At 37.8% G+C, this 12,945-nt stretch overlaps 1 protein-coding gene across 1 annotated transcript in view; it reads right to left on the reverse strand.

The window, feature by feature from the left end:
- Positions 1–3,311: 3,311 nt before the first annotated feature.
- Positions 3,312–12,945, reverse strand: part of SLC35G1 (solute carrier family 35 member G1) — a 12,530-nt gene continuing 2,896 nt past the window's right edge. Inside the window, exons 2-4 of the mRNA XM_035897410.1 lie at positions 12,758–12,863; positions 9,156–9,336; positions 3,312–8,636 (exon numbers count right to left, since the gene is read on the reverse strand). Of these exons, the coding sequence (XP_035753303.1) occupies positions 7,877–8,636; positions 9,156–9,336; positions 12,758–12,863 (1,047 nt within the window). The 3' untranslated portion in view covers positions 3,312–7,876. The remainder of the gene's footprint in view (positions 8,637–9,155; positions 9,337–12,757; positions 12,864–12,945) is intronic.

Below are 12,945 nucleotides of genomic sequence, written 5' to 3' on the forward strand. Positions count from 1 at the left end.
CTTATTCATGTTACATAAAGATGACGTTTAATGAAGAAAATTGAACACACATCTATTACAAGGCATCGGTTGGCATGAAATATTTCTGGTAAACTGAAAAAACGATGCAATCAGGATTACTTTTTAAAAGCATACAGCTTTTTCCTTCACTTCCTGATCAAAACTCAAGAGTGACTGAACAGTTTTTATGGTCATGTAAAGGAATAATTGTTTTAAGAAATAAGTTGCAAATGGGAAAGTAGAAAGTAAATATTAATATCTGATTCACAGTGCACTTTATATGAAATAAAATGGATTTGCCACATAGCCTTTCCAAGTAATATCAAAAAGATTTTTCTCTCCTTTAATGTTAACTTCCCAAAATCTGTCCGGTATTTCCTATTAAATAGAACACCTACCAGTGCCATCTACCACCCGCAAAAAATCCTCCAGCCAACCTTCCAATGGAAAACAAGTTGACAAGTATTTTTTCTAGCTAGCTGTAGTTGTCAAATGTATCACCTCCTCCTGTTCTAATATTTCCCTCCCTTCAATTAAGTCAAAGTTGGAGCAACCGTTCCCAACTCCACCAGGCTTCCAGCATGGTGCATCTATGCTCAAAAGCTTGCACGGCTTTTCTATTTAATCAGCCGGTCTGACTGAAGAGGCTCTTCCAGCACCCCTGGCCCTCTCTGCACCCCTATGCTGTGGTGACCAGAGCAACACAGTTACGGGGAAACCTGGCACTGGAAATATTCGGCTGTAGGGCCCCGGGGATGAGGTGCCAGAAGATGTATAGGGCCGCCCTGCCTCAGCACCCGCACCAAGGACCTGCTCAAGAACTATGTAGGGGCCTCACCCCAGCCCCGAAATAAAAATCACTAGAACACAAAATATTTTTGTAAATCCCCCAGTCAAACAGGAGAAAAACAGAAGGCAACAGGCTGATCAACTGCTCAGACTGCATACGTGCTCTGTTTCTGTACGAAATTAGAACTATTAGGCTAAATTAATCCTAACTAATCACAAATTACCCCAAAGAATTTAATAGCAAGAATGTAGTCATCCCCTTTTTTGGTTTTTTTTGGTTGGTTGGTTGGGTTTTTTTTTAAAGAATGCTTAATACCTATGCTAGAAATACAGACTGCATCATACCCAGCGACATCATTACTGATGAGACATCTAATTTCATAACAACACTGACATTCACATGAAGGTGACAGGCCCACCCTCCCCTTGCTCTCCCAGCTGAGTGTTTTGGGGCAACACAGAGCTTACAGAATGTCAGAGAGAGCACTGCTGAAGTCCCCCGGTACCTTCTAGAATGTTTTGCTCTGCGAGGGGGTGCCAGATGCAATTTAAGAGATTATTCAGGGGGTTGCTGAGCAGCATTCAGTGCTTCAATAGCATTTGGACTCCTGTTTAGGTATTTACACTGTGTACATCACACTGTATTGAAACTTCTACTTTCTAAAACTGTGGATTTGGATTTTTAACAGGGTTTAGTTTAATCTTATGCATTAAGGAATAAATTAAGAAAGATAGCCCCACCTACTGACAGAACACTCACAGTACAGAGTAAAAATTAAAGTCTAACTTCCTAGTAGCTGACCAGAAAACACGGGTTTTCCTTCCACCTCTTTCACACAGATGCCAGAATCCCTTTCTACAAGCAGGGTAAGAACTCAGATCTCCCATTTTCGCTTTGCTCAGTACGTAAGCTCAGGTGACAAAGTAGCTTCTCATTATCCTGTCCAGAATTTACTGCTAGTTGACAGGATAACGTAGGAACTTTATTCAGTAGTGTCAGAAAATAAAGTTCAATACAAATTGGAGCATCAAAAGAGTCAGCTGAAACCTATTTGAATGGTTCACCTGCATATCGTGCCTCATGTATTGCTTCCCAGGCTTAGGACTGTAACAACACTTTATCAAGTCAGTAATAAGCAGCGAGAATTTATCCCCTAAGTATTTTGCAACTTCAGTGAAGTTTGTTTTCCAAGTAATAATGGGAATTCTTTTTCCTTTGAAATCCTGTGATCCCTTTTCCCTTTGCTTTTTTTTTTTTTTTTTTTTTTTTTTTTGGAGGAGGGAGCGGGTAGACTTAATTCCAGAATTTTGTTTCGAGTTTTAATATTTAGTAATAGCCCTAACCTCCTCATACACTATGTCACTATCCATTTGTAAATAAGTAAGATTTTAATGTTGTCTAGTCAAAAAGCTTTTTCCCCTTCCCTTAAAGCTTAGATTTCTGTATACTACGTATTTATGGTTGTTCCAAAGAACCTACAGAACTGCCAAGAGAAAGTTGCAAAGTTTCTCCACAAAACTCTTTCACAATTAAGTTTTCTCCTGCCTATGCCTGGCACAGCAAGCTCTCCTGGAAGTACTTTGCTCCTCCTTTACTTTAGAGCCTGAGAAACAGATGGTGTCAAGTCATCCGACAGTAAGTTAATTTTTTGAGCATATAAAGTGAAGAGGAGGGTGCTGGATAGACAGGTTAACACTGCTAGTAGTTCCCCACTATGTAACTCAACTTTCCCTCATCTACCTTTCCCTCTACAACGCAAAGTCAAGTCACACCCAGAAATAAGGATTCGTTACATGCACAAAGCTCTCAAGTAGGCCAAGACCTCTGTCCTGTTCTGGTATCTTCTGCTCTTACAAATCCAGACAGCACTTCAGGAGGAAGCACTGTTATACAGATAACAAAAAAAATTACTATCTTTTTGCAATATTTAGCAATGGCGGTGGTTTTGCAAATGAGATAATCAGGTTTTTCTTCTTTTTCCTCTTTGGTGGGAAGTTAATTTAATATTGAAACACTAGATAATGGGAAGCACTGGGATGAATTAAGTATCACCTTGTGACAGAAGGGACAAGACTTGAATTCAAATCATGACTTATAAAAATAAAAAACAAACAAAACCCCCACAAAAACAAATTGCCCCTTGGACACAGGAAAATTTAACTTTACTGACCTGTCAATGCCACAGTGTTTCCAGTTAAGAAATTGCTGTATAGAAGCTGATGGAGCTTCTTTTCGTCTCTAGCTTGGTGCAAGGCATAAAAAGTGATGCAGCATGCCAATAGTAGCAGAATTGGAGGCATGTGTTCATATTTAATAGGGACTGTTTGATTAACAGTTCTTGCATAAAGCTTTACAATCACTACATTCAAATATGTTCTACTAATCAATGCAAAAACAGAGATTAATTCTTCAGGTTCATTTTATTAGCAATGATGAATATAAATCTCTTATGAAAATATTCTTAACATTTCAATATATAAGAATTGTCTATAAAAATATACTACTACATAACAAAGCCAGTAACTTCTACAAAACATAATTCAACATATATTTAACAATATATAGGACATAGTAAAAATCCTTTAATTAACGCTGAGGGTATTTTTACCCCCTTTTTGTCAAACAATAACTCACATAACATAGGAAACCACTCATTTGGATATACAGAAGTGTTATCATCATAGAAGTCTACGTATGTTCCACCCTGAAGTTACCTGCATTTGCAGGAACATAAAGCCACAACTTTTCTTTGGATGGACAGGCAGTTATGACCACAAAACCACTCTGTTGGTAACTGCAATGTCCTGCTGCAGTCAGTGTTGCACATTTGCTGTCAGCATTGCCAGCCCGGAATCCATGCAGGGACAGATCGTGCTCCTGCTACCCTTGTGGGACTGATGCCACGGATGAGCCTACCATGGCTACCATGGTTAGAGAACTGGAAACAGCCTCTTCCTGGTTAACTACGGCTAGTTAGCAAGGAAAGAACTTCAAAGAGGCTGCCTCTCTAGAAATAAACTCCCTTCCAACAGACTGCTCTTGAACAAAAACTCAAGGAAGAGAAGAGCTTTTGGAGTTGGGAAAGAGACTAGTTTCAGGTTTCAGAAGAAAAATGCAACATTGAACAAGTTATTTCACCAACGCTGTTATGCTGAGGTTACTTCGTGCCTGCTGTTAGATAAATGCAGGAAATCCATTTTAATTGTATAGACTGCCCCTGTCTACACAATGAGCTTGTCAGATTCTTAGTGTAGATGTATTTAAGGAGCTTTTAGAGCATACTTTGACAAACAACTTAACCTGAAAGAAATTTGCTGCTGCACAGTGACAGTTCATAGCTTTTTCAGCCATCAGCTTTATATAGAAGAGTCAGGTACCTAAGGCTTTAAGGCTATAAAGTCCCACTGAAGACAACAGATGATTACAGTGTTTTGCATAGTAAAGAACATAAGAAACATGCTTGTGAGGCATCAGTAACAACTAAATCTTTTTTGTGCTTACGTGCAAAACAACCAATAATTAATTATTACTCTTTCTATTGAGGATTCACTGAAATCAGTACATTGAATTAATGTTAAAATTCAAGAGAAACTTAACTTTATAGCATAGCAATTGCAACGCAACAATATTCCATCATATTATGAAGGAAGGACTTCCTATTAGAAAAGTACATTTATTGAACTTAAAAATACTGTAAAGCTCACAAGAGGACACTATAGGTGATGAACATTAATAATATATTTCTGACTCAAAGCATAGAAAAATAACATTTGACCCTGAGAAACTTGCTATATTAAAACTTACAAGGCTAAAAAAAAAAAAATAAAACCAACTTCCAAGAGTAAAAATCTTTCCAAAGGGGGGGGAAAAAAAAAAAAAAAAGGAAAAATCAGGCTCTGAAAGAATCAAGGCTCAGCCAGTTTAATTTCAGATTCTGAAACATCTAAGCTCTGGAAGAAAAAAATAAAGTTTTACTATCTTAATAGAAATTGTATGAAATACTTTAAAATTAAAAAAAACCAAAACATTTTAGGCTATCCACACTTTTGTATAATTTCATTCTCTTCAAGGCTTCCAACTAAAATTCAAGTTTTCAACCTACATTTTCAAGAGGAAGAAAAATTAAAAACTTGAGGTCATTGAAAAAACTTAAAGCTTAAATGTCTTCCATTCCTCAAATCATCTGGAAAAGCTAGTTATAGAAGCTAGCGTATCATGCTGTACGACTAGAGAAGCTCTAATGAAGTCCTTCATTCTTACACCAGTTAAACAATTCTCCAAAAGATGGATCAAAATCAAAATAATGTTCCAAAAAATACAATGTTCTCCAACATAGGATCTTTTTTAGATTATTATTTTAACAATTTAAATATTTAGGAAGGTTTAGGAACAGCAAAAGGAAATAAGTAGATGGAGCCATAAGGAAACCCTGTAGGTGTGGCCAAATTAAAAAAATAATTATCTGGTGGTTTTGGCAGTACAGGTATGGAAATATATTGTAAGAGTTTCTGCAAGAACTTGAGAGAAAAATTACTGATCACTATATCAGGTTGTTGATTTCAGGTCAGCTAATTTTCTACACTTATTTATGTGTTAAGGGGCAAGAAAACAATCATTTCTTCAGCAGTCTGTTCTTCTATACTAAGTGTAAACAAGATTCATTGAAATCACGTGACCTAAAGATTTTTTGATATAAGATTCCTTATTATTTTTATTCTGTACTGACAAAGCGGCATTCACACGCTGTAATTTAAACTATTATCTTATTCCCCTCTCGAATGTTTTCACACTGTCATCAAGTTCAGGCTACTCTGGTTTTGCCCTCTCCAATAACCTTACTGAAAAGTTATGTAGCTGGATCAGCTCCCGGGGCCAGCTCACCACATAACCACGAGCACTCAGCCAAGGGGAGGGAGCAGGACTAGCCAACAACCCAAGTTTACATCAGCATGAACTGCTTCAGAACCACACCTTTGTAAAGGGTTAATTCAACCACATGCATATTAAACACGAAGTGAAGCAGTGAAAAATGCAGTCTATTTTCCAGCCTTGCCCTGAAAGCTGTTGCTCAATGGCAGTGATGGCTGAGCAGCAGAACAAACAATCCCAGTTTACAATTTCAACTGTTAAGTGAAATGGGTGCAAAACTGGAATTTTATTATTACATCAGGCTTTAAAGAGATGTAAAAGCAGTTTCATACTACTATTGACTTTGTCAGCAGTAGCTGAACTTCAGCCTTCAGAAAAATCGAAGGATGGACTGCTGTAAGCAGGAACTGATTCTACTGCTCAGGTGGAATCTGCTCATGTCCATAAACATATATACATTCAGGGTGCTGGTTTACATACAGAATCTTGCACAAAGATGGCTGCTCACATCCAGATGCATCCCGAAGTACTATACACATTCCAGTCCTTCAGGACTCAAGTCCCTAGAACTGCCCTGCCAGGACGCAATGCTTACTGGCAAAAGAAAAGATATGTGACTGGACATCTGTAAATCAAAATAAGAAAACATCCACCACCTTTATCAATTTTGAAAGAAACATGTATGAAGTCTACAGAACACAGCATACTCCTTTAGAAAAACACTGGAGTAAATAACTGAAAACCACTTCATGATACAAAGGACCAAATAAAGATCCAAGTTAAAATTTTCTTTAAGCACTACTGAGACAAGACCCAAAAGTATGTAAGGCTAACATATATTAAGTAAACATGTATTCCTCCTCAAACATGAAGGACACTAAGTTCAATAACACAAGCCTTTTTTCTTAGTATTTGTTGCTATCAAGATAAAGCCTATAAAAGTGAGAAGATGTGTAAGAGGAACAACTAAGGGCAGATTTAAAAGGGCTGGCTGGAGAAATGGGGCTGGAGCTGCTCACTAGCACTGCCTGATGTAGTGTGGGCACCTCCATGTCATGAGATGTGTATGCGTAGCTCCACCTCCCACCAAGCTCTCCTCAAACCTGTTCTCCGGAATCTCTGCCATGACCTCCGCCAACCCACATTTTCTGTGAATCTGCAATTACTCTGCACTCACTTAAATTCTTAGGAAATAGGCAAATGCTTTACTGTACATCCTCCTGACTTTATGAAGGCCAAGGAGACTTAAACTTGGTCTCATAAAGAACTTCTGTACAAGAGAACCTAAACAAAAGGGTCATAAGCAGCATTTAAAATAACCTATATTAAATACCTAAAAAATATAATCTTTTGCATAGAATAAAGAAAAGTGCAGCTACAGCATAACATTCCATACCACAAGAGATGGCTAATTTACGAGTGGTACACAATTAACTGTTGTCTCTCAGTCTCTCATCACTGAGACTGCAGGAACTAAAGACATGTTAATTGGGAAAATCACATTAAAAAAAAGGGATTAGGTTGTTTCATTATGTCTGTGCAGCAAGTGCAAACATTTAAAATTCTTTTTAAAAGAAAGCAAAGCTGACAGATAATTTTCACAAGTTAATTTTCTCTTGATATTACATGGAAAGATGAAATAGTCTTTGTTCTTTTAGAATCCAAATTAAAAATAAATCCCCACTTGGCATCTGGTTTGTGCAAAACCCACAAAAATTAGAAAGCTTGTAAATGTGCAGGCTTTATCTGTTCTATAGAAGTTGGATGTTTATAGGATTATAACTCTTCATTCCCTTCTAACTTTTGTACTGCAATCCCTCTGGTAATCAAGCACAGAATAGTATCAAATAAGCCTGGGAGACTGATTTCCATCGCTCAGAAGTATAGAGAAAGGGTCTAAGAAGTGGAGAATCAGGAATTTTTAGAAAATAAAAGCCAAAAAACTACAGTCCACTTTCGATAGGAAGCAAGCAACTTTTAAATATCTTTCTACTTCTCATATTTTCATGCCTAAATACGAGAAAGAAAAGCATATACCTAATCAGTTGTTAAAACATCTTCAATTTTGGTTTGTTTTTTTTTTTAAAATCAACTTATTTTATTGGATATAGCTTGGTACTACAATTTGGTAAATGAGATATTTAAAATAAATAAAAATAAATATTGTATATTTATTTCAAGATTGCTTGTTTCTGTGATGAATTAGGGTCTGTATTGCTAGATTTCATTTTGTTTAGCTTTTTTCAAACTTTGTCGCCACTTACGAATGGCGGTTCCAGAACTACTAGCTACTACACAAAGGGCACCACCCACAGTCCACCAAGTTGGTAGATGATTGAGAAAAAGAATTTGTAAAATAAAAGCAAACACCACATCCATTGTTTTCATTATGGCTACGGGTCCAGCTTTCTCTATCTGTAATGCTTTTGTGAGAAATATCTGACCCCCTAAGCCTAGCAAGCCTATTAATATTAGAAGAACCCTATCTTTACCACAATATGGTAAGCGCCATTCATTCATAACAAACAACGCTATAACACATCCAATTAAACCAATGACTGCATAATACCAAATTGACAAAAAATAATGTACAGATTTCCCCACCTTCCTTAGTATAACAAAAGTTGAAGCTGCAGATACTGTGCTTGTAATTGCTGCTATAGTTCCTTTAAGGTGATCTGTGTAACTTCCTTCAATCCCCGTAACGTTTGACCCAAACAGAAATGGTGGTCTGGCAATAAGAACCACTCCAGTGATTGCGAAGAGGGTAAACAGAAGATCCCAAAGACTGTATTTCTCTTTGAGAAAGATCCATGCCAGCAACGACGTAAAAACAGGACTGCTAAAAGTTATAACAGTGGCATCAGCTAGTGGCATGACTTGGAAAGCATAGTAGAGAAGAATCATTGCACTAGAGCCAAGGAATCCTCGGAAGAAAAGAAAAATTCTTTTACCTTTTGGTCCCAAAAACCCTGTTCTGAAAAACAGAAATGTCACATTAATGTCACTGGCTCATTTATTTCATGACCAACATCCATCCACATTTAAATACACACACCTTTCTAGAATGTACACGCCTTTCTAGATGAGGGACTTACCTCAAATACTGAATATTTTTAACTGTCTGATCACAGACGAATTTATTCCCATCACCACCACCAATAACATTCAGAGTCCAGAAACTGTTCTTCTAGCTATTAATTTTTTGGTTGCAAAATAATCCAAGAGTATCTACTAATTATCTTCTATTTTTTAAGAACACCACTTCATGGAAGATAAATACATTTGATACAATCCCTGTAGAAACCTCTAAAATTCAGGGAGTCAAAGACTTAGTTTTCTGAATTGTATTAGGAAACTATCAACTAATCCAAAACAATGCAGTTACGCAATTGAAGTCTGAACTAAAATAATATTGCAATCTGCTTTACGCGAGTGATAATTCTAGATCTGTTTTTAAGAAATCATTTTAATTTTAAACATTTGCTGCACTTACTTGTAATATATTAAGCCAGGAAGAACGAATGCCATTTGGAAAACACATCGAAATGCACTCACTTCCACTGAATGCACATCTTCTATTTTTTTAAGAAATAAAGAGGCCACTGAGAAAAGGAAGGCAGACAGTACTGTATAAAACAGACCAAGTCCTGGACAGGCAGCCTTCTTCTTTGTTCCTGCAACAGATAAACTCCAGTTAATAACGATCTGTTAGAATAGTTCTCAGGTCAGGTGGCTCTACATACTGCAGCACTCCATACACTTGTAGCTATTATTGTGGTAGAGGAGCCAGGAAGCAAAAGAAACAAATGCAAATACTACGTGTATTTACCTTGCAAATATGTTTCACAGACTACCACAACTCTCCTTTTCTTCTTAAAACAGGAGATAAGAGATGAACTATGATTCTATGATTCTAACTCTAACACTTCGGATACAAACCCCTTCCTACACTTCTCACGGTTCTACATGAGTTAGTAGGCTTTACTTCTTGAAGGCATCAGACTAGTTTGGGCAATTCACTATTGGACTAGTTGCACGATTCTGACCACCACCCAAGGACCCATAAATACAACTGACTGCAGAATGGTCCACAGTTAGATTCTGGAACACTGAAACTTACTACCTGGGAACCGTCTGATTACTGAGTAAGTTAATTAAGGTTCCTAAGCAACGACAATTTCCTTTCTCAAACACACACATGTAAAAATTGTGTACAGAACCCCACTTCTGTTATACCTCACATGTATTTTGCAGCTAAATATCTCTAAATTTGACCGAGACCTACGTAAGTTTTATATAACAACTTTATCTTGCTGTAAGAATCCAACTATTTTCTTCAAATAAACATAAAATACGTTTTTAAGCAGAAGAAATTTAAGTGACTAATTTTAAAACATCAGAGGCCTGATTAAAGTACTGCTATCTATCACAGTTCCATGAAGACCTTAGTTAATGCTTTATATGTATCAGCCTTTATCTTCCTGAAGTAGTTTCCAAAGTCTAATGGTTTCTATTCAAACTTCCTCATTGCCTTAGGCCTTCTTCAGTGACATACTCTTCCTTTTCCATTCATCTTCTCCACCCTCATCTACTAAAAAAAAAAAAAAAAAAAAAAAAAAAAAAAAAAAAAAGCAAGCAAGCAGAGAGGGTGAACTGCTGCTGACCTCAACACCGTCTCCAAAGAAACCAGCCTTTTTTGTTACTGCATTTCTGCATAAAGGAAGAATCTTTCCACTGAATTGTAGAGGTGAACACCATAGAAAAGAGAACCCAACTAAAAAATAAGGGCGGGATGTTACCTCGCTATCTCTTTTCTTTCTCTCTGGAGAACATTGGGAGTTACCATTTTCTTCTACAACACGCTCTGAAGATAAGAGCGAGAACTCCACATCGCTCAGGCAGCGTTCTGATAAAAGGGTGCCTCATCTCAGGGTCGTGCGGGAGCCTGCGAGCCTTGCCGATCCTCTAAAACCAAATCAACAGGGCACTCCTGCGAGTTGCTTAGCAACTAAATCTGGTTTTGAGGGGGGGTTGTTTTGGGTGTGTGGTTGTTTTGTTTTGTTTTTTAAATTAACGAAACTTGTCACAAACCATTCTGATGCTCCTGGAGATAAGCACTCAAGGCTGAGAAACTGCTTCTTGCTGCCCAAGAGCTGTGACTGCGGGCTGACGCAGCGTGTACAGCACTGGTTCTGGCTTCAACAGTTCTAGAGACCCAGGCTTTACAAATGCAACCAGAATTTAAAGTAGGCAGAAGGCCTGCTTTTCAAGGAATACAGCCACACTACAGCTGAAAATGAATGACAGTTTCTACTAGAAATACTTCTATTTAGCAACAGCCACTTACATAAAAGCAACTACAAAAACTACCACCAACCAACACTGGCCTGGGACATCTACCAACTATGACACAGAGAGGATTTTAAAAATGTTCATGAATTATGTAATGTCCTAATCCACACAGTCATGCAACAGAACTGCAAAATCAACAACATCTCTAATGTTAAAGCAAGAGGAATCAGACTGGCCTATAGCTGAAATGGGAAATCCAAACCCAGGCTGGCTTATGGCTGAAGACAGCACAAACAGAACTATTAATTTTTATTTCAGGCATGATGGCTTGTCTGATTACTACAGAATGAAGCCAATCTAAATAATGGAAGTGTTGAAATGGAAAACCAATCGAATTAAAGCAAAGTAAGCCAAAAGGATCTTGCATCCAGAACTAAGCTTTGGATTTGAAGGAACAAAGAAAAACCAGAAGGAACTCATTTTTGTAAGCTGCCCAATATACCAAGCCTATCAGAATCTTGTAATACTAGAATTTAAGCCATCGACATCTCATATTGCCAAAGCACGTACTCAGTGCAATGAGAAAGTGTTTTATTTCCTTTTAAAAATAAAATGGTACAAGTTCTTCTACCAAAAATAAGAATTGCAGTTCTGAAGAGTACTTATTTCAAAATATGTTCTAAGGAGAAGTTAGGTTAGGATAACATTCCCACCCCACAAAATACTGAGCCTCCAAACACTATCCCAATGCCATCAAAATAGTCAAGCACTCATGCTTTTTCAAAAAAAAAAAAAAAAAAAAAAAAAGTACCAGTCTGAAAATTAAAAAGTTTCAAGTAGTACCCAAGTCCTCTTTTCTGAGTGGCCACAGATTTGAGATTCGTTTTTCCAATTTTATTCCCTGGCCATCTCCAAAAGTAGGGCTTTCAAACAACCTTCCATGCCTGTTTCAAGTCCTAGTCATTGCACAGCATTTTCTGTGTAAGTTGTTTTTGTATTTTAATGCCATGCTTTCTTGCAAGCAATTTTTATACCTGCAAGATGCATACAGTGAAGGGAACGACACTTCTCACATACATGCATCTTGAGAATAGTAGCAGAGGCAGAAGAGTACTGGCTATGGGGAAGGTGGTCAGCGAGATCATTCCCCCAGACCTTCAGGAAAGCGAGGAGAGAGTGATCCGTTCTTCACACCATATGAAGCAGAAGAACAGTTCTCTCACAGACTTGAGGGAAGCGCCAGGAGCACAACGGCCTGTGTATGGACTAAGCATGGTCATGCAGACAAGATCTAGGCATGATTCATAAAGTTCAGCCACTGATTCAATTAACGTTTTGTTAGACAGACTACAAAAAAAAAAAAAAAAAAAAAAAGTAGTCTTTTTTGGTGAATAACTGCAAGTTTCTCAGGATTTCAAATACTGTTTTTTTCCAAGCTTTGGTGAATTTCATTGGTGAAGTACGCTATCTCTTCTGGCCTCTCCACAGCTCACTAGCTAACAAAGATAGCCATTTTATCCATTTTCTGCTGGAAAGTCAATTATAGTCCATATTTAAATGAGAAACACATTTTCAGCGAAGTTGTTTAAAAATCACACATGCTCAAGTACTTCAGGTAACAACTTCAAAAACTATTTTAAGATGGCATTTATGTTTTAAAAGGAAGCCAGATTAAATTTACAAAACCACGTTGCGTATTCCGCTGTAAGTTTGCGGCTTCAACAGTTCAGAGCGTCCGAGAAGCGAAGCAGGCATTAAGACAAAATAAAGAGAGCACTCGCACTGAAGCCAGGTAAGAATTACCAAGGAAGTCACGGTTGCGAGTCCGGGGGGGTGGGGGTGCAGAGCAGCACTGATTCCCCTTCCCGACGCACTGACAGCGCTGGGCGTTCCCGCTGCTGGAAGGCACCTCGATTTACCCAAACCTGTCGAGTCTTACTTTAAAACTTTGGCAGCAGGAAGTACTGGGGGACAATCGCTTCCGCCGCTCC

This window comes from Egretta garzetta, unplaced genomic scaffold (genome assembly GCF_000687185.1).
Source record: "Egretta garzetta isolate BGI_Z169 unplaced genomic scaffold, ASM68718v1 scaffold56, whole genome shotgun sequence".
NCBI lineage: Eukaryota > Metazoa > Chordata > Aves > Pelecaniformes > Ardeidae > Egretta > Egretta garzetta.